Source organism: Suhomyces tanzawaensis (assembly GCF_001661415.1).
Source record: "Suhomyces tanzawaensis NRRL Y-17324 unplaced genomic scaffold CANTAscaffold_1, whole genome shotgun sequence".
Lineage (NCBI taxonomy): Eukaryota > Fungi > Ascomycota > Pichiomycetes > Serinales > Debaryomycetaceae > Suhomyces > Suhomyces tanzawaensis.
This window is the reverse complement of record NW_017963636.1, coordinates 259551-284366: the sequence shown is the minus strand read 5'-3', so window position 1 is coordinate 284366 and position 24816 is coordinate 259551. Positions and strand designations below refer to the sequence as shown.

The window sequence follows — 24816 nt, the reverse complement described above, 5'->3', positions numbered from 1 at the left end:
TACTTTCGCTTGCCTGCCTGTTCATTGGTTACATCAAAAACAAGTACGAGCCCTCCCAGGTCTTACACTTCATCAACATTTCCTACGTGCTAATTTACTCCTCCTTCAATGTATTTGTGCAGTTTTTGATCCTGCTCTTGGCAATGGGCTATGGTATTGTGCATTCTCACAAACTGGGCTCTAGAAACCCACTAGTTTACCTGAAAAAAGCATCCGCTTTGTTGTTTATAAATTTAGGTGTTCTTGCAACCATGGTGGTTTGGGGCAGATTCATTCTGGCCCCACCTTCAACTATGGCCAACTGGGATGACCAATTAGTGTGGGTGTACTTTGGATTTCCTATGCAGACCTTCAAGCCGACATGGTTTGAATTGGTAGCTTCCGATATTATGGGCATCTTCAACACAATCTGGTTTATTGGCCAGGGTGTGAGCTATCACAAATTAAGAGAATTCACTGCCTCGTTTTCGGCCCCCTACAAAAACCAAATCAACTCGAAGATTACTAGGTCTGTTGTTGTGCTTGCATTTTTCATTCCAAGTGCATACAGAAAGGATGTTACGATCATATCAAAAACAAGGTGGAATTAAGGGATAGACCTCGCTGATGGACCATTACAGGTTTATATGGGGGTTGGGCACTTGAGCTTCTTTATCATGGTGATCTTGCTCTTCGCTATTTTCGTAAATGACAACAGCAGCCTGTGTGTCGAGAATGGTGCAACTCAAGAGAATAAGAGAATTTACTTCGAAAAAGAATTGGATGAGGAGCCAGTACAAGATACAGCTTAAGTACTAATTTAAAATACAGGGTATCGGTCGATGATAAAATTGAGCACGCGTAAAAAGCCAAAATGATTCTTTGAGTATTGCAACAAGGACTGTTTCAACGATCTAGAAGTTTCAAACTCAGGGGTTTTTAGTAATAAACTTAATGGGTAGTCGTTCATTGGATGTATTTGTTTACTGGTTGGTTCCAGATTCGTTATGAATGTAGCTAATGCAATGGCCTATCCAGTAAGCTACCTAGTTTGCTTCAAGAAGGTATTTCTCTGTCTAGCTAATTCATATTGACCCCTCTATTACCATAAGAAGGAAAAAAGTATGAGCACGAACTATCTCAACTTCAACAATTTGTAATGTCTATAGTTCAGAACATATGTGCTCTGGTTTAAAATAATAGCCACCCACTTACAGATTGCTCTTTTTGGATTCTAATGATTATGGAGAAATTCTCCCGGTTCTGGCCTGGAATATGTGTGGAACGGTTATTAATGGTCGTAATTTTAAGGGTTTCCCTGGTTGCAAGTTCTTAATTTGGGTTATGTGCATTCTCTGCTTCGTTGGGAACGAATTGAGGTTCGTTCAGTGTATTCCCCTCATTCGATGCACTTGCAACTGAGTTGGGTGCATCACTAGCGGTTGTGATTAGAAATTGCCTAAAGTAAAACCAATACCAAGGAGGTAACAAAAACCAAGCCACAGCCTCTCTGGTATAATTGGTAGAGTTCACATTGTACTTTTCCAATGTTTTTTCCCTCAATTCTCTTCTTCTATCGTTGGAGTCGTGGTACACCTTTCCCAATAAAAAAGACCTCAGGAACCACCAGAAATGTGCCAAACTGTAAGTTACATAGATGGTCACTAATGGTTTTGATTTCAACACCGGTATCAACAATGAGAAGTTACCTGCAAATATCAGGACTACCTCATTCAAGATGTTTCCAAAAAAGAGCAAGTTGAAAAATGTAATGCACCATGGAAGATACGCTGCCCTCATGCGTATTACCCACATGAGGTTCACCTCAGCATCGGGGTCTTCCCGGCAAGAAATGTACAACAATATGTCGTTTAAATTCACTCCTAGCATCAAGGAGACGTACCCGATCTTATAATATAAGGTGGAATTGACTATGGCTATTGAGGCACAAATTTGTAATGCGTAATAAAGGTAGTCGAGTGATCGGTTCCTGTCGATGAATTCTTGTACAAGCTCCTTCCGTCTCCCTGACAATCTTTTGAACTCTTGGGGGAAAAGATGCAATTTGCTCATGAAAGCTGATTCCAACATACGACTTGAACGTTCCAAACTCCACAAATAATAAATCATCTCAAACGAGAACTCATCAAAAAGGAAAAAGGTAGTGACCAACCTCCACGGCTCGTTTCCAAACGCTCTCTCGGGTATGAATGCCAAATTCGTTTTGCTTACTAGCCTGAGCTTGATTAATATTGATATCATTAGAATTCCGGCCACCCAACCCCTAGTGACGGGAGGAACGGCCCTAACCCATTGCAAGAGGAGATCCATGAGCATCTCATGCAATTGTGAAAATGGGGTCTAAATGGTGTAAAGTAGTGACTAATGGTGACTGTACTAGAATGTATATGACAGATACATCACAACCACCGCGTTGTATGCAGGATTTTTTGCCAGCATAGCCATGGTTTGGTTGCGCTAGAGGAATGCACAAGGTATGTCCTCGCTTATGTTGCAGTGTGCCATTGATACGGTTCATTTCATAAACCTAGCGGTGTGGCCCAAATTTATGTTGAACTGTTTTGGAGCTGGATTGAGTAAATTTGTTGGCCAAAGGTTCTCCCATCATGGTGAAATCTAAGTGTCAGCTTTACAGTGGTATCATTGTAGTTTCGTAAGCTAAAAGAATAAGTATGGACCTTTGGTAAAATAATAATAAATATACATTGCACAACCAGATGAGAAATCGAGAATAACCCAATTGGATAAAGGCATTGTTTCAGTATCACTATTCTTCAGTTCTCAAAACCGTATCGTTCGTTATCCCCAGTGTCTTTGATCAAGTAGCAGATGAGGCCTTGTATCGTATAAAATATCATTTTAGAAATAAATTTGCATTTTATAACGCAGTATGCAACTCATACCAATGGAACGTCCTTCAATCCGATCTGGCTCCCCAAATTGAAGAGAAACAGATCTAGGTCTCTACTGATCATCTCACCACGCATTAATTCTTGAGAGTTCCCTTCATAAAATTCACTACTTATCTCAAGTTTCTTTGCTTCTGCTTCTATGTTCTTGGGGACAAAATTATGATGTAAAGACACATCGATGGAATCCAAATTTTTGGTAATCAGCTCAATAAGATCATCGTAGTTCTTCGTCAAAGAGATGTAATCTTCGTAATTATATGCCTTGTATGACGAGGGTGGCTTTGGAAACACTTTGTTGCCAGTCTTTTTAGGGAAAACTGGCCTTTCGGTTAATTCTGGATCGTAGAGTGGTCTTTTCAATACGGTCAGGTTCTTTCGATTTGTGCGCCTTCTTCGTCCTTTGTTTGTCTCAGAAATAGAGTTGGATGATTCTATTTTGACTCTCGTACGTCTTGGTCTAGCTCGTATTGCTCTTACTTCTTGAAATGCTTGTCTGGACTTTTGCTCACCTTTCCTTGGTGGAATATCGCACTCCAAATCTGGATTCAGTCGTATGAGTGCATTGTACCTATCTATATCAAGTTGGATTTCGGCCTGCGATCTCTTCTTCTTGAAGTTTGAGTGAGTTGTTGATAGCTTAGAATCCATCGTTGGTACAGAGGTTGCTTGGCTCTCTAGATCTTCTTACCTAGTGCGAGTCCATCTCATCACCATTCGAGATTTTCACGTGACCCACAACGCATCTCATTAATCAGAAAAATTTCCCACACCAACACCACCATTAACATGTTGTACTTGATAGGATTAGGATTGTCTTACGAATCCGATATCACCGTCCGTGGTTTGGAAGTCGTCAAGAAATGTAAAAGAGTTTACCTTGAAGCTTACACCTCCATATTGATGGCTGCAGACAAGGAATCACTCGAGAAGTTTTATGGAAGGGAAGTCATCTTAGCCGATAGAGAACTTGTTGAAACTGGATCTGACGAAATCTTGGCTGATGCTCAAACTGAAGATATTGCTTTCTTGGTGGTTGGTGACCCATTCGGTGCCACTACCCACACTGACTTGATTATTAGGGCCAGAGAATTGAAGATCAAAGTTGAAGCCATCCACAATGCTTCTGTAATGAATGCCGTTGGTGCCTGTGGGTTACAATTGTACCAATTTGGCCAAACTGTTTCCCTTGTCTTCTTCACCGACTCTTGGAAGCCAGATTCTTTCTACAATAAGGTGATGGAGAACAGAAAGATTGGATTGCATACCCTTTTATTGTTGGATATCAAGGTCAAGGAGCAAAGCATCGAAAACATGGCTAGAGGAAGATTGATCTATGAACCTCCAAGATACATGGATATTGCTACTGCTTGTCAACAATTGCTCGAAATCGAAGATCTCAGACAAGAACAAGCATACACTCCCAACACTCCATGTGTTGCCGTTTCCAGACTTGGCTCTCCAAGTCAAACTTTTAAAGCTGGCACCTTAAAGGAATTGAGTGAATATGACTCTGGTGAGCCATTGCACTCTTTGGTCATGTTGGGAAGGCAAGTTCATGACTTGGAATTGGAATACTTGTACCAATATGTTGACGATCAGGAAAAGTTCAGAAAGTTCGTGGAAGAGGATCAGGAATTTTTCAAGCCACCACCATATGTTCCTCCTGAGGAAAATATGAGTGATGATGAGTAGGTTAGCAGTGCTAGCAGTTTACCTCACATAATAGAAATAAATGTATTTAGTATGATAGTAGCATACATTCCTTGGTAGGTAGTAGTTGTATTGGCAGGAGGTTCTTTTACGGTGGAAGTCATAGCTATTTCCAAATAAATATATTACTCAAGGTCTATGAAAAATGGGCTATCCAGAAGATATCAAGGGGTACTTTTATCGTAACAAGCTTATGTAGACTTCTTGCTGAAATATCCCAAGCTCAATCGCTTTTGGCCTTTTCCAAGATGTTTTCATTAATATCCCAGACCAACCAGTCAAACCACCCGTAATAGGCGGGGAAAATTGTTACAAGGTGCCACAATGCATGGGCATCCACAAGATCAAAAAAGAATGGCGGAAAATCAAACACCTCCAACGACATACCCAACATCACAATTGTACTCAATAGTAATGGATACAAAGAGTATAGCTTAGGTGAGTTGGCATAGAAACTTGGTAGTATCACTCTGCGTAATGAAGTGTACTTCAAGAAGGAAAGATTTGCCGGTTCGTTCATGATGTTTTCTTTTTCGATCCCATTATGGCTTGCTTTCTTTGCCTGTTCTTCTGCATAAAATTTGCTGTATAAGCTGTACACCAATAAGCCCAATCCACCGTTCTGTAAGACCCCCACGGCTATGTTGGCTTGCATGTTATACGTATAAGACCAGTCGTTCACGAGCCTATACACATGACAAGCATACGCTCCAACACAGATTGCTCCTAAGCTGATTCGAGAATACACTCTTCCGGGCTCGAACAGACCTAACAACCTCGATGCAATGAAGTGGAACCCACTCAAAACGGTCAAGCCAGCAAAGTAATAGTCCAACTTCTCGGTAAGGTCGTAATCTCTGAAATGAAATATGGTGGAAAACGTCCATGCCATCATCGACACAACAGCAAGAAAGAGGACATTGTAGTTGGCGTATGTGAGTCTTGGATCGAGTTTTTTGTCCTTCATCAATCCAAACACCCTCTTGAATCCTAACCAGTTTACGTAAAAGTTGCCCACCGAGAAGATAGCAGACACAAGCTCTTGAATTCCGTACACTCTGAGGAATGGCCACTTGCCGTGATATTGGTAGAGCTCCTCGTTGTTGTCCTTTCTCATCTGGTGAATGATTCTTTGGCACTGGTAGTCACAGTTCAGCTCGCACGTCCAGCCTAAGAGTCGAAGATGGAGAGGCAACGGAATGGAGTCAAACTCCCAGTCTCCATTGTAGTACTTGAACTCGAAATCAGGTTCGTCCTTGAGAATGTTCCGGAACCTCCACTGGAACTCGTAATAATGATTGTTGTGACAGGTGACTTGTTCACATTGGTATACACAATCCGAAAATGCATAAAGATCATCTCCGTGTGAAGCAATTGCTTTACCTATGAGTGGAGACCATGCAGACGCTATGCAGAGGACAGTGGACCAATGCATTGTGCTAGTAGCGGTAGATAATGAGAATGTCTTGAAGATGTATTTTTCCCCAGGTTTAGCGAGCGAAATTATCCGGGAGTTTAGGGCGTGGAGTTCTGCCAAAGTACAAATGCAAAGCTAGCTTATGGGAAAGTGATGAGTTATTGCTCCTTCATTTGTGTGGTCCAACTATTCGGCTTCAACAATAGGTCTTTAAAAAAATTAAAAACTAAATGGACGAGACAGGAATCGAACCAGTGACCTTTTGCTTGCAAGGCAAACGCGCTACCAACTACGCCACACGCCCATTCATACTAAAGTTTTGTGGTTTGAAACACCCCGTCGTGCAGTAAAAGTATTTGTATCCTGCATATAGTCTTGGCCAGTCAAAAGGCGGCTAACGGGTTATCTAGCGAGTAGATTATTATATACTAAACCCATAAGCAAATAAAATCTCTTCTAGGGTTTCTACTTTCTTGAAGTGTCTTTGTCTTTTATATATCACATATATTATCAAAGACTCAGTCAACTGTCTTTACTTCAACAATTAAATTATAAACGTATGACCATTCTATAGTAATAGGTATATAGTCAGTAGATTATATCCAAAAAAATAATTGTACTGCCAAAAGACTTGAAATCAGGGTTGACTCATTCGGGATCCCGGTTCTCCTCTTGCTTGTTACTCCCTTCTTCGACTTTTCCTTTTTTCCATAAATCAAGACTCAAGCATTCTGAGACTTTATGTTGCTACAATTCCCAATGAAAATCGACCTCGGTTTTTGTGGATGGACAACAAGTAGTTGGTTTCTCCAGGCTTATATTAAGGTACTACACATATAACTTATGTTCCATTAACACAGAATAACTGCATGTCTTCTAATGCAATTTTTACCCCCAATACTGTGCCTTGTTTTCCTATAATTCTAGTAAGTCACCGTTGTCTTTGTATCATTCCCCATCCCCAAGCTCACATACATTACATATAGACCTGCAGCTATTAATGTTACACCAAAACTGAAAAAAAGGACTCGCTTGCGTTTGCTAATTCCTCTATGGGTCTGTATATGTTCCTTTATTGGACCAGTGATGTGATCGTACCCATCGTCTCTTGCCTCTAGCTTGCCTGAACCAAATGTAACTAATCCTCCTCCCTTAGCAACTCCGTGCGAGTTATCATATCCACCATTCACCAGCTCATAAACCTCACCTAAAATTGGATTACCTTCAGCAACCTTAACATACAACCATAAAACTAACACTATCGACATCAATGCTGACCGAAACATCTTGTTACTCTTTTATCTCTCGTTAAATTAGTGGATATTTATATGATCAATTTTCCCTCCCCCCCCCCTAATTCCACTTGATATACGGCACCAAAGCATAATCCACACTTGGTGAGTAAAAATGATAAGACGAAGGTTCCAGATGACGGGCCCCTACGAAATCTATAATGGAACAGCAAAGTACACAGCTAGAGTAGCAGCGGTGAAATAAAGTCCAAGACAGGTATTTCCCAAGCGGATGGTACGAATGTTTCATCCGGTTTATTACACCAGTTGAGAAAATTAATCCTATATAAAGTGGCTGTCAGACTGTTTTCCTGTTGGCAGAAAAGGCAATATGTAACCGAAGTTGAATATCCTGGAGAGAACAATTCTACATCTTATTCTTTCAATTGGTATAGTACAGTTATTTCTATTATTAAAAAACAATTACAAAGCTTCCTTAAATGATACCCACTTGCTCTATGCTCCGAGAGTATCCATAAAACAGCAAAAGTGAGAAACTTAACAAGTGGGTTATCTGTGACGCAATATTGGGTCAGTATTGTCAAAAACTATTGGTTCTTCAATACAACTACAATTTCCAACCTGTTGTATCTGAACCGTCAAATCTATGAATCAGATTATGAATGTTGGCATGAAGCCACACATCACTAGGACTCGGGCTACATCAATTTCCTATTATGCATGACATTCGCTATACGACTTTGGGAACAATACTAGCTTGATCCGCTCACCACCAACTTTTGTAAATGGCTCATAAACACCTGTAATGAGACATCATCAGTCAAAACAATAGCTCCGTTATTAGTAATAAGATCCGAACTGTTGTAAGTGGTGGATGGATTCAACTTGGAGTACAAGAATCTTGCTTGTGACCCACCTTCTTCGGTGTCGATGAATCTTGGTAATGGGTAACGATCAACCAACAATTCTGCAGCTTCTTGTTTTGGCTCCTCTAATAGAGTTTTAAAGCTTTCATACTCTGGTTGATCTTGGTAACCAGCCTTTCTCCATTGAGAAATAGTCTTACCATGGAAGATCAAAATGTGGAAGAACGTATCCAATAATAAAATTCTATCGTCCTTGATTGAAACAGAATCAAGCAAGACAGCTTCTGGTTCACCTTCCAAAGAGAAAGAAGTCAAGGTTGGTTGAATCATAATTAAGGAGTTGTTGGTATCTTCACTCAATAAGACGTGTCTGTAGAATGCAGTTTCATCGGGAGAATTGTTGAAAACTTGCAAGAATTGGGATCTTCTCAAGTAGTATATGAATTGAGGATATAATTGAAATTGGGGTCCCAATCTGAAAGATTCTTCTTGGTCCTTCCTGTAGTCAGCGAATTTTTGACACAATCTAATCAACATACGGTCAATCCACCTCAAAACATCGGCTCCGTCATCTTGTTCTGACTTGAACAAAGTAACCCTAGCCATCAAGACTGCTGCTGCTTCTTGGTCAAAAGAGTTGGTCAAAGTTTGTTCATCACTGGTCAAGAAGTTTGAGATTGTGGTGACCCTAATTCTGTAAGTACCAGATGAGTGTTGGTAATGAGTGATGAATTGAATGTAACTTTGAGAGTTTTGTGGCAAAGCTTGTGCATTCACCACATCGAAGAACACCCCATAAGAATGCTGAGGAGAAACTGAACACAATTTGTATTGAGAGGTGCCACCAATTCCTAATTCATTTTCAGAAACATTTGGAGTTTTGACTCCTAAGGAAGCAACGTGTCCAATTATACCGCTCACCTTCAATTCCCTAGAGGTCTTGATATCGAAGGTACCGTTGAAGCCCATTAATAAGTAACCCTCGCTATCTTTGTTGAATAATCTTAAGAAAGATTGCTTGAAAATAGAAGTGGTGAAAGCATCGGACAACAAGAGAGTACCACCAGTTTGGTTACACAAGTTCTTCATTTCCAGCATACCAATTTGATCGTAACAACCGGCAAAAATATCAATGGTGTGGGCGTTCTTGACGACTCTGGTTGCAATGGAGTCATAGAATTTGATGGCCTTCTTGTAGTGCTTAGCACTGTCCTTGTCAATATCAGAGTGGGATCTAATTGGCTCCTTCAATTGGGCACCCACAATCAAACCGGGACTCAAAGTACCTGGGCCAGCAGAGAATAACATAATTCTAGCACCAAACCCGGCGTAAGTCAAACCTAACAAGTTGGTGGCAACGTTCAAGGCGGAACCTGTTGATCTTAAAGGTCTAGCATCCTTGGCGACAGTCCATGGATCCCTGGACAAGTTCTCCAAAAGAGAGGTCAATTGGAACTCCACATCTTCCACAGGCAAGAAGAATCTAGTCAAAGAGTTGGCAAATTGAGGTGGTTGACCTGGGGGCGAGGAGGTTGGTCTATTCAACATATCACTGATTTGCTTGTCGGTGTATTCCTTATCACCACGGAAAATGTAAGACCTGTTGATTTTTTCAGAGCCCAAGTCGTGGACTTGGACCATGGTTCCGTAGGTGATCAAACCAATCAATGCATTAGGAGGTAACAAGCTCAAGGAAATCACCAAGGTCTCTTTCAATGCTTTCAAGTTGTCTTCATCTTGGCACAAGTCGATGACAAAAAAGAAGATGGGTGGATTTTGCACTGGTCTTGCAGTGATGTATTCAATGGTGGAACTGGTTGGTTGGAGTTCCAATGGAAGGTTCTCTTGGGAAATGCCTTGGTAGTGGACGGGCAATGGGTTTCTGAAAGAACACAAAGGACAGTGCCAGTTTCCAGTAGGATCAATGGTACAGTATGGATTGAAGATACTTTTACAGTTTTGGTTGGTGCAGAAGACTGGATCATAGGCGGCAATAGGTAAATCCTCTCTGAACTTCAAAGGAGTGTACAACGCGCCGGTGGGAACCACAATCTTGCCTGCCTCCACCTTTGTGGAAGGAAAGGCGTTCCAGGCGAAACGGACTCCGTTGATGTCCTCGGCTTCTTCAAAATCCATGGTGGTGAGTTAGTGTAGTTGACGGTTGGTTGTTTTTCACGAAAGGACAACTCATATCGTCGAGGGCACGTGAGGCGCGTTTCAATAAATATCACGTGACTGTGTCATTTGTGTGCGAATTGTGTCTTTATGTTAATTTACGATCGTAAAAATCCGTGATAGTTTAGTGGCTAGAATTACCGCTTGTCGCGTGGTAGACCGGGGTTCAATTCCCCGTCGCGGAGTTTTTTTTTGATTTTGCCCATTTGGGTCAAAGAAATTAATGCATGCAGAAGAGCTCTTACAGTTTGAGTATCTGCACTTCCAAAATTCACATATTAGGAGCTCTGAGAGCATCTCCGTCTAATCCAGGAATTAGAGCCTTCTTGGCTCATCCTCGCATTCCGTGCTTCTTGTAGGTAAATAATATCCTCCCAATTTCCCCCTATTTGCCGTATCCAAACGCCGGGGGATGTCTCGGGGTCTGAAATTCGATGCCTGGTCAATCAGTGGCCAGCCGGTGTCTGAAGGCTTGATTAAAATCCAGTCTTAACCATTAATACCACGAAGAACCGGGCACCTCCATTTGTTTCTGCGGAGCTCAAGCACACAAAATACTGTTGGCCCCACAAAAAATGGATCTTGAGCTACGTTAAGCCTACATGTACCTAGCCCATCGTCGATTTTAAGAGCGCAAATGTTTTCCCCAAACAGGAAAGCCACTAACGCCGAAGTCGCTGGTGATCCCCCAGACGATGTGCCTACGGTGCCGTCCAAACGCCTCAGTTCCTAATTATTATGATCACTAGTGATGCGATTCTGCACACCTTCCTATCACCGGACTCCGATTGGTGAATTCGGACTTATGTACCTGCTGAGGTCGTGCGCGTGTCCGCGGACTTTGGACCCACAATCTGGGGTCACCACAATAGCCACGCACCTCGTAAAAACCGCAGGCCAGAGGCCCCTTCCTATACCCCGCCATCCCACCATTGTTGATGCCGCTTATCGCTGCCCCAATCTCGCTGATTGGCCCCCCTGTCACCGTGGCTAATATCCGCAGCCTGCCTTAAACCCTCTGTCCCATTTCACCGCTGCATCTTGAATGTTGAGCCGCGACGCCTGACACATCGCATGTCGTGTGCACACCGCCCACACCTATAAGAAGTGCTTATCCCCGCAACCCATAACCACATACACAAATTTACCATATAGGTCTACGGGGATCTACAGAAAGATCTTGAACCGGTCTGCCACCCTCCTCTGTGAGCCAGTCTTTTCCAACATCCAAACCCGCTTCTATCTGGCACCAGTCCCATCCTTTTCCATGGAGATCGAAAACCCATCTGAATCACACATTTCCCATCCCAGGGGCCATGAGAGCCCCCCAATCAAGCACGAGTCCCACAAGATGAACACCCCCGACCTGCCGCGCGTCATCGCAGCGACCCATGCCAAATCAGCCACGCCTCCCGACCGTGAAATCAAGACCAAACTAAAGGTGTTGGGCAACGGAAGGGTGATGAAAGTACAAAAAGCGCGCCAGCGGAAGATCTTGAGCTGTGTCTACTGCCACTCAAAGAAGATAAAGTGTTCGCGAGTCCAGCCAATATGCAATAACTGTGAGAAAATCGGCATCGAGTGCAAATACTTCGTCAATGAACGGATCAGTAGAGGGGGTAAGAAATCAGCACGGTTGACGGACCAGGAAAGAAGCGCCATGGAAAACACCAAGCCTGCTCCCAAACCTTCCAACTATACCATCGAGACCTCAGCCAATAATCGTGACTCCTTCAGTTCCGAGGAATCGATCGTGCTCTCTCCAGCAAATGAACTCAAGAATTTGGATAACTCGGCCACTTCCACAGCTACCAGCATCCACATGGATAGCTCGGAATCAAGGCATTTGGAATCTGAGAATTCTGCTTTCCCAAAGTACGACGTTGGTACGCACGATCTTTCCATGAATTACTTCAACATCCAGCAAAATGGATCAATCTCGACTCCCCACTCGGGGCCAGCTGCTAATAACGTGCCAAACAGCTTGCTCCAAACGCCAATTATGAATAACATGTCAAATAATATCACCAACAACTTCTTCAATACCAATTATTCCAACCAACCGCCCCAGGTGAACAGTGGTCACCGGCTTACCGACGAGCTGTATTCGTTCAATTTAAGCTCTTTCGCACTCAACAACGAATCATTAACGGCTAACCCCAATGTTGAGTCTCCAAGCCTTCCTTCGAGCTTATCCCATACGAACATTAACGCATTTTTCAGCAAGAATACATCCAACTTCCTCGAAAACGGTGGAGCACCAAACCAAGCCCACGCGGAATCCCCTGATTTAAACTTCAATGGCCCTCTGTCCACGTCAAAATCGCATGAACAGATTTCAAAAACCACCACCAATTCAACACTCAATAATTCCTTAAATGCTCTCCCATCAAATCCTGCCACAACTATCAACTATTTGTACGGTACTAACACCTACTATGAGAATAATAATCTACTCGAAGATTTGTGGCAACATCTTCCATCATCCAAAGAAAGATCGTTTGAGTTGATCGATCGTTATGTAAACTCGGTTCATATTTTGCTACCAATTTTTGTGAGTTTGAACGATTTTCTCGCAGTTCATGAGCAGTACTGGGAGCTCAGAACTGCCAAAACTAACGACATGGCAACTCATAATAGAATTACTGGGTCTAAAAAGTCACCTGGGTCTTCAGCCTCAGGGGGATCTCCCAACGATGGTTCACCTTCCAACGGCATCGAAATCGACTATCTTCAGTTCTATACATTGTACTTTCCTGTGTTGTATGCCGCCACCATTTCAGAGTTCGAAGAGTACGACAATTTATTACTAAACCAAGACATCAATAATTACTTGAAAGGCTTCAACAAGATTTGCCAGTATTACAATTATCCTCATGGATTGAAAACCATTCCTTTGCTTTTAGGCAATGTTATCATACAGTCAACCTCGCCCAACCCTTCAGCTATGGAGATGTCACAAATTATTAGGTACGCCAAATTTCTCCATTTGCATAAAGATCCAGTATTGAGCTTGGGAATAAAGAATTGGGATGCGATTAAATTCAGAAGATTGTTATGGTGGATAATTTTTGGTTTGGATGCATTGACTTCACACAATTTCTGCTTACCTCCTAACTGTAAATTTGAAGACTTCAATGTGTTAATGCCCGAAGAGGATGAACCAATTGACTCTGGTAGAGGGAATAATAATAATAGCGGAGATCATAAAGGTCCCGAAAAAAGACTTAATATTGGAATATTGTCCATGAATGTAAAGTTCAAGTACGACAGAATTATGAGTGAATTGGTTTACCACTTACACAATGGCCTTTCGTCTAACATTAGTAAACTGCAAATTGAAGAAATCAAAATGATGATAGTCGAGTATCACAAATATATTCATCATTCTATCAATAAGATGAATCACCATTTTAGACTCAATCCTCCATCTTCAGTTCAAGAAGTGAATTTGATTAATTTCATTAAAAACCATTCTTGGAGTTTTGTGGATAGAGCCATGATGCTCTTGCACAAGAAGATTTTGATGAGTGATCTGGATCTGAGACATAACCAAGACCCAGATAGTCTGGGGAACGATGGTAAACTCAAATCTGGTTATTCAAGAAATTCTCCGGACTCTTCGAATGGTACTTCCAGCTTGAGGCTGAAGAGTCTTTCTATGAGTCAGTATGAAGATACCTTTGGACATTTAAAAGAGGCCAACATCATATCAAACCTCAATAACTCGTCAATTTCACTGCTTAGATTTAACCAATCTGAAAACTTTTCTTATGAGAACATGCACAATAATCTAATTCCTTCTATTTTACACAACTTGAACGATTTCCTTAAGTATAACGATTTTATCAAGTTTGGTAAGTTTAATTGGTATGTCAAAAGAACAATCCCCTTGGATTCTATCATTTTGATGTTCATCATAATCACAGTTAAGTTCAAGTACGAATTTATGACCTTGAGTGAGCTTTGTGTCTATGTGAAATTGATCAACAAAAGTTTGTTCATCTTGAATAGAAAATGGTTCAAGAACGAAAAATACAAGAGAATGTTAAGTTTGACAAACTTGGCATGGGAATTCATCTTGAAGAGATACAATATTGTGCAGTTGGTAAGTCAGTTCAGTGAAGCTAATAAGTTAGAAGGTAGCAACAACAATGGAGCTAATAAATTGGAAATTTTTGACTACCAAGAGACCAGCTTCATGAATATGAATGAGTTGTTCAGTGTCATGGATGTACCCCAGCCCATCTTATCAGGTGGTGAAAATAAGGAATCAAAGCAGCAAAATAACTTTTTGAAGAATGACGCAAGTGAATATGCACAATCATTAGCGAGTGTCAACAATCAGCTTGCTATTAGTTCTACGCATTTAAGTTTGGAAACTTTAACTGAGTTGATGAGATTGAATGAAAAAATATACTACGACTTAAGAAACAACTATGTGGATGTTAATGACTATTGCGCATTTTATTCAAGCTTGGAGGATATTATTCATGAGTTGATGGATTTCATTCATCGAACCCAGTAATCTTTGCCATCTGGGTATAAGGAAAGTCTTCTAGCTTCCCTTTGTGGAACGCTAGGATGAGACAATTAAAAGAGCAAATAGCAAGTCCTTTGGCAATTATGCTAGCTCACAATAACGAATTTATGTTTATTTATTGCATCAATATATTTATTATGATAATGTCCATTCGTAGCATCAGGTGGGTAACAAATGTTCGTGGTCGGACACTGTAATTGGTCAAAAAAATGAGCGGTACGGGAATCGAACCCGTGACACCTGCTTGGAAGGCAGATATGTTAACCACTACACCAACCGCCCTAATTTTTAAAAAATTAAGAAATATTTAATTCTAGACTATCTACTCTACACAAGCATTTGAAATCTTCCCAAAAAATATATTTCATGTGCATATCTCTTTAATATTATTGCCTTTTATGCAAAAAATGAAGGAAAAATTCAAAAAATGTCACGAAAACGTAAATTTAAAAATTCTCAACTGAGATTAAAAACACTGCATGTTTCTTAGTGAACTAAGCCATATAGTTAAGTCATACTGGAACAAATCCTTACATATAATGGGCATTTAGAGAGTAATAAGCTTCCTCTGAAATTCAAATATTTTAGGGATATCACTACCCTCAGAACGATTGAAACTGAAATTAGGCAGCACAATGCTAGATCTGTATGATAAGGTGGATGAGCAGTGCGTGATTCATACGTTGGCAGCTAGGCTTACTGACTCCCCATAAATGTACCAGAAACAAAATAGTTGGAGATATTCTTCTTACCAACAGAGAATTTTTTGTCTAATGCACGTGAGCTGGGGCTTCAAACAATAGCTGGATAGTCATACGAGCTCCATGACAACCCCAGGGGCAGCTAAGATCTCTATGCATATCCTGTCATCGGACACATAGTAGTAATAATTCAGAAAGTGCAAAAATTATCAACTGGAAATGCATTACTGCACTACCAATCTTAAAGAAATTCCTTGTCTTTACGTAATAAGAGCAAACTACCGATACTAGAACCCATTTTGGTTTCCAAACCAAAATATGCTCTAGCACGAATCGCGAACTAGAGAAAGAAAAGCCCAAAAGCATTCCCTTCAATAGCACTGTTGCATGCAGCACTTTGTCGTTTCCGACAAAGCACAACATACCTAGTAGAAGCTGCCCGAAGGCAACATCAGTGTGGCCGACACACAACATGGTACTATAGTCACCTCAAGCAATGCAATTTAATTGACATGCTCAAGAGTAACTTGTCAGACTGCCACTTATACCCACCCAAAACTCTTTCTTCCGAAGAAGCATAAAGAAAAGGGTCAAGATCATCGCTCCTTTTAGGACGTCAGGCCGAAGCCTTCAGCCCAAACAAAGGCAAACAAAATGTAGATGACCGGACTGCTGAGAGTCACGGACAAGCTAAAGATTATTCTCACTTTGAGGGTATAAGGGTATCTCACTCATCAACCAAGTTGGATTCAGTGGCTCTTTTGAAGAGTCAAAGAGGGACGTGACCTATAGAAATGATCCTATGAAGTACGTCGACAAAGAAAAAAAAGGAAACCAGGAATGGCGGCGAATTTGGACTCCCTTTATACTTTTCAGAAAACCGGGTAACTGAGGCTCGATGAGATGAGGATCTATGATTACGTAATTGCAGTTGCACTTAGGGCTCCGATATCAAAACGACCTGGCGACACCTATGCTAGTTGGTAAAATGCCAACTACAAGTGGAATAATTAGGGAGAAGTCATTTTCATGTTGAATATGTAGAGTATTATTTATATTATTACAGTATTTTCATTCTTTTGGAACCTTGGAGGGTAATTATTTCATTTGATTAACAATTTCGAGGCTGCCAACTTGGGGAGAGTGAGAGTTGATAAGTCTATCGTGCTTTTTGCTAGGCTCTTGTTCAGTACTTGCAGACCTGCTTGCGTTAAACTAAGCCTGTCCTTTTAGATAGGTACGTCCTTGGTCAGTTCAAAATTGATGTCCAAGGGGAAATACCGGTTTGTGAGTATTATGTCAAAGTTTGTTCCCTTATTCTCGCTTACGGTTTAACCTTGTATTTAAATTGACCTTGTATTTGAATTGAAACCCTTTTCCCTCTAAAATCGGTCTATAATTCGGAAACAGGAACCAGACGAGATTTTTGAGGAGAGCGCTAAAGCTTGTCGTTTTTGATTTTCAATTTGGGCATATTTCTGCAAGGTGCTTGTTTGCAGAAATTGTAGGGGGTAGTCCGTGCAAATTCTTGTCGCAAGTTTTGAGTTGTGTGTGCAATTTTCCGGTCACTAGCTTGTTGTATTGTAAGAGCTTGTACATTTAACCACTGATGGAGTTTTTTGAGAGGTGAGGTGAATGTCGTTGCAATTCTGGGGGCGTGCTCAAGTTCTGGAATACGTCCCAAGCTTACAAAAAATTTCAATAGCATCAGACAAACAAGTGTGACAATATATTCTCAACACAAAAAAAACGACTTCGTGGCCAAGCTGGTTAAGGCGTAAGACTGTTAATCTTGAGATCGTGAGTTCGACCCTCACCGAGGTCGCTTGTTTTTTTCACATCTTCACTTTGAATGACACTTCCTTTCAAAGTCTGAAGGTTTCCAAGTTTTTACCATAGCTCGATGTTGTACTATCGGTTTATCATATTATTTTGACTATATACGTTTATGTTAAATACAACGAGCCTTGCCACCCATTTGGCCTGTACGTGACATACTCAACAACACCTCCAAACAAGCGAAGAATCGATTGAACCCCCATTTGAGACGGAGGTTAATATATTCCTGTCTTGAGCCACATGTTGGTGGTTCTTCTCGGTTGAAACTTCAATGTGTGGACTTGTCTCGAAGACCCATGCTTAATGATGCTTCTTCAATGGCTCAACAACCAACTTGTCAAATGTGAACATTCCTGAGATGGTAGCCTGTCTGTGTAGTTGGGCCAAGCTGTCAATACCAGCGTTGTATAGTTGGGTAATACTTTCACCATCAGTCACAGACTTGTTGGTCTTGAAAGAGTGTGTGATCTTTCTCTTGGCGTACTCTCTGAAGTTATAGTTGTCAAACTTGTATGCCTTGTTGAGTAGCTGCTTGTATAACGATAATACTTCCCTTTGCGTAGTCATGATGGAGGTAGTGGTGATGATGACTGAGCGGGATCTGGTCAAGTGCACATTTTAGTATTCGATCACGTGCTGTGTTATTAATCATATTCTCCTAGACCTAACCAAAGACCGGTTAACGAAGCTATCCAAAACGGATGCTAGACGCGTAGCCACCTATCTCACAAGATTAATATTAAAGGTATCTTTAAGTTAAATAATCAAAATCGGCACATGGCTCGACGAATTTACACAACGCTGACAATAAGTACAAAAGAATTTCACGGACTCTCTCCCCATGCTCACCAATATTTACTCTAAGATCAAGAGGGAAAACAAAACATCTCCATAGATGATCACCTATTGAAATTCACTTAATTCTCCTCTTCCACCTTGTTTACGAATGCCTCGATGTCACCCTCGCTGACCTTGCTTCTTTTCTTTTTTGATTTTTTGGCAGTTGCATCCGCCATCATTTCTTCAAAAATTCTAGCTTCCTCTTCTTCTTGTGGAGTTCTTTGTACTGCAGTCATTTGCTTACCGATGAACAAAATGGCTTCAGCTCGGCGGATAGTTTCCTTCTTGGATAACTGCTTGTCTTTCAATGTCTTGGCCAAAACCTTATTCAACACTCCAGTAACCTCAAACTTGGTGGATGCCCAAGCTGTACTCAAGAACTTGCCCATAACTAGTCTTTCCATTTCCTGCTGTCTGTATATTTCTGCCTGAGAAACTTCTTCACCCGCGTCCAAGGCCCTTTGGATTTGCTCCTGTTCTCTTACCATTTCTTCAACAGAAGATTGTGCATCCAAGGCAGTCTTCAAGATGGAAATTCCATTCTTGACGTTGCCAAACTTCGTTTTGGTACTGGTAAAAATCTTAGAAACACCAAATGTTTTATTGGACAGAATGGCTGCACTGGCCTGTGTGGTATAAGTCTTTCCTATCAAATGCAATAATTGTATGCCAAAACTTTCGAGCTTTAAGTCCTCAAATTCGTCGCCGAGTTTCTTGACAAACTGGGCCAAGGAGTCGGGGTTAGTAGATGCGGATTGATAGCTCTCGATTTTGGAAATGAGGGTCTGTGTCAATTCGTCCACCCTCTTCTCCTTGGCTGCCTTGGACTCTTCATGAAGTCTCATAATCTCCTCGCGTTGGTGGCGACTCATCTTTTGCTTCTTCTTCTTCTCGATCTGCTCGCTCGTCAACTCGGCTTGGTGTTTATTGATGTGTTGTTCACCATCTGCCACCAGTAATTCCTGCGATTCCGACACGGGTCCGTTTTCCTTTGCATCTTCTTCATCGTCGCCTAACACTTCGGCAGACTGGGCGATCTCCTTTAACATGGAAAGCTCACCAATCCAGTCTTTGAACCCTTCGCCTCCGAAGATATTACTGAAGAACTCGTTGACATCAATGTCGGCAGCAGCAGCAGCGCCTCCATTGGCCTTCAATCCATCGACTCCCAACTCATCATACAATTGTCTGGAGTCCTTGTCTTGGAGAATGCCGTATGCTTCTCCCAATTCCTGGAACTTTTCTGCTGCTTTGGGGTCGTTTCCGTTCTTATCCGGATGGAGCTTGATAGCCTGTTTCCGGTACGCCTTCTTTAATTCAGTATCGGTGGCAGAGGGCCCAACACCCAAGATGTCGTAGTAGGTTGTATCTTTGACCATGGTTAGAAGAGTATGGCTTGTTTATAGCGGATCAAATGGCTCACGAGATTATAGCGAGCTGGGCAGGGTTGCGCGGCTACCACGTAGCCTGCGAGTAACCACCAGCGGTGCAAAATCAGCTGCTGTAACTGCACCCGTGAAGCATGACACCATAATAGAACTGCCAGCATAGTATTTGATATGATGTTGTAATTCTGGGATGCCCTCAAGCTGGGTTAGGTGACAGTACTACTGGTTCTGAGACAAAAGGGGCATTTCTGGTGATAGCATAGGCTTGGGGTCTCTCGCTACCCTGGGCGAAAAATACTGGGAATTGCAGATTCTACCGCGCGGTGCACAATCGTTCCACCAATTTCTCGTCTCTCGCTAGGCCGGTATAGTCATATTAATAACTATTCTCAAATTGCACAATTTACAATTGAAAACCACCCAGTTTACACAGAAAGCGGAGTGGGCTGATTCTTTGAATGAAGTTGAAACTTTTGAATCATTACTGAGGAGTTGTCAGTAAGGATTTATTAGTCTATGTACTAGTGTTTGCGCCGCAGGAAAGATTAGTAGAAACTAATATTAGAACGAAAACGTAATGCTGTCCAAGTCTGGCACTACCAACAAGGTCTCCAAGCCATTCTTGACATCTACATCCATGGAAAAGTCCTTGCCAGTATCGCTGCTCAAACACTTGATTATTACCTTTGGAAGAAGAAGCTTGCCCACGTTTAGCGGAACCATAATAAGCTTCATGTCATTCACGGTACTTTTCTTGTAGTCTTCGATGGAGAAAGTATGCTTTTTGAACCCAGAAATCAACCAGTTGTCATCGTTCTGAAGAGTCAACTGAAACCTAACAAGACTGGATTCTGCCTTTTTCTCAGAAGCCTTTCCCCCCAACTTGGGTGAAGATTGTGCAAGAGAAGAAAAGTCTTCTTCCTCATCAATAAACCATTTGGTGATGGTCTCAATATTCAAGTTGACTTCGATTGGCTCCCCTACCAAATACTTTACCTCTTTCTCGTACTCGAACTCGAGCAACTGCAAATACTTCAAGCTAGAGATGGGCACCGTAATCAACAAAGTGTGTCTTTGCAAGCCCACGTTAGAACTTGTAATTTCGATCTTCTGACCACCAAGTACCTTATCAAGCAATGTACACAAGTTCGATTGATCTTCTTTGCCTCTAATATATTTCTCGGTCACCCTCTGTGCCTGCAACTTGACTTCCTGTGCATTAGTAACCCTTATAAAGGAGTTTATTGCATAGTTGTTCAAATCAAATTGCATGTGTTTGACTACAGCAGCCTTCAATAAAAACCATAACCGCAAAAGTCCGCTGTTCCTGAGCTCTTCTGTAATCAAATCTTCAACATGCTTACAGCATTCATCTTCCAAGATCGAATAATCGATTTTCAAACTTAAAGAATCGGACTGTTGGATACAATAACCATCCTTAGGGACAACCTTATAAAAAATTGACGCTGGTTGTTCCCCAAATGTGACCAACGATGATGTCAAAGGTAAGGCCGGCTTTTCGATTTTGAAGTTTTTGTTCTCAGATGTCAACTCGTTACTTAATATCCTAATGGGTGATTTCGGATTTGAGGTACCAATTTGGAATTTAGAGTAAATATAATTGGATTTAAAAATGTCTTGAACTGAAACGGAGATTTTGAGTGTGATATCAATTTCCTCGTTTACCACATAAGTAAAATGCTCTCCATTACTGGTATACGAGATCCTGACACCAACATTAATCACCTTATTATCGCTGAAATAAGTGTAGTGAATTGGAATCCTCGATGTGCCCTTCATTTCAATATATTTTATTTCTTCATGCTCATTTCCAAGTTTCAAGCCTTTTGTTTCTGAACTAAACTGAAGCTTCACATCTTGAACATCAGTGGAGCCATTAATTATTGTCAAGTTTAACTCAGTTGAACCGAGTTGTATCGATTGTGCGTTTTCTATTGAGCAATGCAATTTATCGATATTGGGGTAGAATGAGATACTTTCCAGCCCACCAGTAACTGGAGAGAAGGTGTTTATCAGTTTTCCATTTGGGTTATAAGCTCTTGCATTTGAATCCTCTCTGAAGTTTTCATTAGTCTTTATTTGTTCTCCATCTTGGTTGTACTGAATAACGGTGTCATTACCAGTCTCTTCAACCTCCGAGACATTGTCATCGTCATAATGCTTGACAAGATGAACCTTATCATTAATAATAATAGTGACTTTCACTGGCGAAAACTCTCCCATTTTAAAGTCATTTGTAATAAGTTTAAGTTTATGGTGCTTTTCTTTTGTAATCTGAACATCTTTCATACTAAAAGCAATAGTAGATCCAGAACTCCCTAAAAGTACCTCTATCTCCTCGAACCTGAAATCAATACCAAACAAGTTGGTAACTTCCAAATTAATGTAGTAACGGTCAAGTTCATTCGACTCGTCTGCCTCGATCCATGGTAGCACATTGACTGTAAAAACTTGATCAACTGGATATTTCATGACTTGTTTCAATCTCAGAGAGTGAACAGCAACCTTGTTGTATAACTTTTGAATCTGCTCATTCTTTTTTATTAGCTTATAATTGTTTATTCCACAATTCTGTGTCGTATTGTTATTGATCAAACTAGAAAAAAGTTTGAGTGATGTCAAAAGTATCAAATCATGATCTTTCGAGGCTAACTTCTCAATACAATCCAAATACACCTCAAGTAAAACACCACCCATAAAATTCCATCCATTCAAGATAAAAAAATCATGGGAGTTTTGCAAGATATCAAGGGACTCCTGGTACTTTCCCTTTTGATAACAGAGCAAGGCAAGATCAATACTCAATATGTCAATAGTCTTAGACCTGTTACAAGATACAAATCTTTGTATTACGTCTTCGGTCAAACCTTCAAATGCACTGAAAAATGAATCTTCTGTTTTCAATGCCTCTATTAATGGGGGGTACTTGAGAGCTTTATAAACCGAATCCGGTGATCTAGTTTCTTTAGTTGATTCATTTAGAGATACCTCCTCTAGATTGGGTAACCCTTCAAGAATTTCGTTAAATCCATTGAGTTTGTATCCACATTTCTTCGAAATCTTCACTAACTTGGACCGCTTGAAAAGCTTCAACTCTCCTTGGAACTCAAGAATCTCATTTAACTGATATGGAGTCGTGTTGTTTTCGTTGTTCTTATTGTTGATCTCTGTTAACTTTTTGCATATTGGCAAATCAAGGTAATTATCGATTGTGAAAATAGTGAACTCGTCAAGATCTTGATTAGTAAATGTGTTCGATAAGTCATTCAAGAAATAAATCAACTTTTGATAAAGATTGGAAATGTAAATAGCAGAAATCGATATAGTATTGGCAAAATTTGCTAGTGATTGTAACAATATCGATTGATTTATGAATATCAAACATTTCATGCTGAAGAGATTAATCTTATTGTCGTGCAAGAGAGATGACTTTAACCATGCAATTCTTTGAGCAGATTCGAACTTGACTGATCCGTCACTACCATGGAAGATCTCAATGACACTCTTGGAAGACTCTTTGTCCTTGAAAGTTTCAGATGTTGAAAATTGACTGGGATCTTTCGAGTTTAGCTTTTCTAAGTCCTTGTATAGTTCGTTATAAATATTTAAAGAATCCTGAAAGATCCTCATATCATTGAATAGATCCGCATATTTCAACTTGGTGATGAATTTGTTGAAGTCATCGCTGGATGCTGATGCTGGTAACTGGCTATTGAAGTACTGGTACTTATTGTCAAAGGAGGTCAATAACAAGGTCTTCATCAAACTGATCATTTCATTGTAAGTTTCTAGCTTGCTAATATTGGAATCCGACTCTTTGAGCTTAAAGCATCTCTCCACATCATTGAACTCGTTAGTCCACCAGTCCTCAAATCCTACTGATTTCAATTCCTTGCCATCTATGCCGAAGTCAATCTTCAACTTGTCATACGACGAGGTCTTGATGAAGGTTGATTGTTTATCTTTGCTACTCAGAGGGATGAAGAGCACGATCATCCACTCCAGGTTGGACTTGAAAACCAAGTTCTTCAACCACTCCTTGATGAGAGGTCTGACCTGAGACCTGTAGGTGTCAATGGACTCGAACTTAATCAACATCAACCGAGTGTAGATGGGATGGTTTTGGTATGACGAGATCAACTGGGCATTGCTGGCAGTTGCAGCGCTTGATATGCTGGGAGCGGTACCAGATGAACCTGGTGTCGACTTCGGTACTTCTTCTATCAATTTGACAGGCAACAAAGGTATGGATTTCACGGGCTTCGTGGCACTGTATTTCCAATGGAGGTTTGTCAATGGTAGCTTGGCCTCAAAGTCTTCTTTGATGAGGGGGTATATGCTGAACGGGTCATAGTAGCCGATATGAATGGGATTCCTCAAGTTTAGCTCCTCTAGCTCCATTCTTTAGTATGTGACGGAAAGATATGGGTAGTATTAGGACTAGCGAGATCAATTTGAATCGTGTAAGGATGCGAACTGGTAGCGCGTACTTGACCGCGATTTGAAAACTTAACTACTTGTGATCTAGTTCCACTCTACCATTTCCTATCGATGCTTAGTGGTGATAAGTGACAGTTATAGTGTCTACAGGGTCGTCCTCCTCTCGAGGTGTTACACTTTGCAATCGTTATGAACTCGATAATAAAAATATGACCAGAGCGAATACATGGTATAGAAATCAAAAAAATGCGCAAACCCGGAATCGAACCGGGGGCCCAACGATGGCAACGTTGGATTTTACCACTAAACCATTTGCGCCAAGGAAACTCCGCGACGGGGAATTGAACCCCGGTCTACCACGCGACAAGCGGTAATTCTAGCCACTAAACTATCACGGATGATTTCTGAATGTTGAAATGGAAAGTGGGTTTATCATGTGGTTTTGCAATACATGTTTTGGTATGTGCACATCCTCACATTTGCTAAAAAACAAGAGACAGCATACTAACTGGTGTGCTATACAATGCAATAGATATTGAGTCACTCAATTATATTCTAATTCCCGTTAGCAAGAAGAAGAAAAATAGGATTAGCAAGTTAGATTTTATAAACTTCCAATTGATACCTCAATGCGACTCTCCCTAAAACTTTTCTCCCAGACAATTTAACTGTTGAGTGCAAATTGTCTTTCTTCTTGTCCAGCCACAGCTC

The 24816-nt window shown here is 41.0% G+C and overlaps 11 protein-coding genes and 6 non-coding genes across 17 annotated transcripts in view; 5 read left to right on the top strand and 12 right to left on the bottom strand.

The window, feature by feature from the left end:
* The window catches only part of CANTADRAFT_87433 (uncharacterized protein), a gene marked incomplete at both ends in the record, with an annotated part of 1211 nt that extends 621 nt beyond the window's left edge, over positions 1 to 590 (top strand). The window contains one exon of the mRNA XM_020211338.1: positions 1 to 590. This exon is cut by the window's left edge and continues 366 nt beyond it. Within this exon, the coding sequence (XP_020066561.1) occupies positions 1 to 590 (590 nt within the window).
* A 721-nt stretch (positions 591 to 1311) lies between these two features.
* CANTADRAFT_46098 (uncharacterized protein) lies at positions 1312 to 2310 on the bottom strand (the record flags this gene model as incomplete). The annotated part of the gene is made up of 1 exon (XM_020209292.1): positions 1312 to 2310. One exon carries the CDS (start codon positions 2308 to 2310, stop codon positions 1312 to 1314), a length of 999 nt encoding a protein of 332 aa, XP_020066560.1.
* Positions 2311 to 2897: 587 nt separating this feature from the next.
* Positions 2898 to 3560, bottom strand: CANTADRAFT_19074 (uncharacterized protein; the record flags this gene model as incomplete). The annotated part of the gene is made up of 1 exon (XM_020206403.1): positions 2898 to 3560. The coding sequence occupies one exon, from the start codon at positions 3558 to 3560 to the stop codon at positions 2898 to 2900; it is 663 nt and encodes a 220-aa protein (XP_020066559.1).
* A 138-nt stretch (positions 3561 to 3698) lies between these two features.
* Positions 3699 to 4604, top strand: CANTADRAFT_46050 (diphthine methyl ester synthase; the record flags this gene model as incomplete). The annotated part of the gene is made up of 1 exon (XM_020209284.1): positions 3699 to 4604. One exon carries the CDS (start codon positions 3699 to 3701, stop codon positions 4602 to 4604), a length of 906 nt encoding a protein of 301 aa, XP_020066558.1.
* A 93-nt stretch (positions 4605 to 4697) lies between these two features.
* Positions 4698 to 6217, bottom strand: CANTADRAFT_24382 (uncharacterized protein). Its single transcript, XM_020207098.1, has one exon. It carries the CDS (start codon positions 6055 to 6057, stop codon positions 4846 to 4848), a length of 1212 nt encoding a protein of 403 aa, XP_020066557.1. The 5' UTR covers positions 6058 to 6217; the 3' UTR covers positions 4698 to 4845.
* Positions 6218 to 6270: 53 nt separating this feature from the next.
* CANTADRAFT_t7 lies at positions 6271 to 6343 on the bottom strand. Its single transcript has one exon. It is a non-coding gene; the product is annotated as a tRNA-Ala (tRNA).
* A 306-nt stretch (positions 6344 to 6649) lies between these two features.
* On the bottom strand, positions 6650 to 7679 carry CANTADRAFT_24381 (uncharacterized protein). The gene has a single exon (XM_020207097.1). It carries the CDS (start codon positions 7323 to 7325, stop codon positions 6963 to 6965), a length of 363 nt encoding a protein of 120 aa, XP_020066556.1. The 5' UTR covers positions 7326 to 7679; the 3' UTR covers positions 6650 to 6962.
* A 50-nt stretch (positions 7680 to 7729) lies between these two features.
* On the bottom strand, positions 7730 to 10319 carry SEC23 (GTPase-activating protein). Its single transcript, XM_020207096.1, has one exon. The coding sequence runs from the start codon at positions 10292 to 10294 to the stop codon at positions 8045 to 8047; it is 2250 nt and encodes a 749-aa protein (XP_020066555.1). The 5' UTR covers positions 10295 to 10319; the 3' UTR covers positions 7730 to 8044.
* Positions 10320 to 10446: 127 nt separating this feature from the next.
* Positions 10447 to 10518, top strand: CANTADRAFT_t46. Its single transcript has one exon. It is a non-coding gene; the product is annotated as a tRNA-Asp (tRNA).
* Positions 10519 to 11295: 777 nt separating this feature from the next.
* On the top strand, positions 11296 to 15002 carry ZCF5 (Zcf5p). Its single transcript, XM_020207095.1, has one exon. It carries the CDS (start codon positions 11601 to 11603, stop codon positions 14859 to 14861), a length of 3261 nt encoding a protein of 1086 aa, XP_020066554.1. The 5' UTR covers positions 11296 to 11600; the 3' UTR covers positions 14862 to 15002.
* Positions 15003 to 15086: 84 nt separating this feature from the next.
* Positions 15087 to 15158, bottom strand: CANTADRAFT_t6. The gene has a single exon. It is a non-coding gene; the product is annotated as a tRNA-Gly (tRNA).
* A 2170-nt stretch (positions 15159 to 17328) lies between these two features.
* Positions 17329 to 17402, top strand: CANTADRAFT_t47. The gene has a single exon. It is a non-coding gene; the product is annotated as a tRNA-Asn (tRNA).
* Positions 17403 to 17458: 56 nt separating this feature from the next.
* On the bottom strand, positions 17459 to 18235 carry CANTADRAFT_107799 (uncharacterized protein). Its single transcript, XM_020206180.1, has one exon. It carries the CDS (start codon positions 17981 to 17983, stop codon positions 17717 to 17719), a length of 267 nt encoding a protein of 88 aa, XP_020066553.1. The 5' UTR covers positions 17984 to 18235; the 3' UTR covers positions 17459 to 17716.
* On the bottom strand, positions 18159 to 19920 carry CANTADRAFT_107771 (uncharacterized protein). The gene is made up of 2 exons (XM_020206179.1): positions 19329 to 19920; positions 18159 to 19274 (listed from the first exon to the last, which is right to left on the bottom strand). Exons 1-2 carry the CDS (start codon positions 19633 to 19635, stop codon positions 18334 to 18336), a joined length of 1248 nt encoding a protein of 415 aa, XP_020066552.1. The 5' UTR covers positions 19636 to 19920; the 3' UTR covers positions 18159 to 18333.
* A 285-nt stretch (positions 19921 to 20205) lies between these two features.
* On the bottom strand, positions 20206 to 24098 carry CANTADRAFT_58354 (transport protein particle complex II subunit; the record flags this gene model as incomplete). The annotated part of the gene is made up of 3 exons (XM_020210773.1): positions 23169 to 24098; positions 21767 to 23132; positions 20206 to 21721 (listed from the first exon to the last, which is right to left on the bottom strand). The coding sequence occupies exons 1-3, from the start codon at positions 24064 to 24066 to the stop codon at positions 20206 to 20208; spliced, it is 3780 nt and encodes a 1259-aa protein (XP_020066551.1). The 5' UTR covers positions 24067 to 24098.
* A 254-nt stretch (positions 24099 to 24352) lies between these two features.
* CANTADRAFT_t5 lies at positions 24353 to 24423 on the bottom strand. The gene has a single exon. It is a non-coding gene; the product is annotated as a tRNA-Gly (tRNA).
* Positions 24424 to 24431: 8 nt separating this feature from the next.
* Positions 24432 to 24503, bottom strand: CANTADRAFT_t4. Its single transcript has one exon. It is a non-coding gene; the product is annotated as a tRNA-Asp (tRNA).
* Positions 24504 to 24816: the final 313 nt, after the last annotated feature.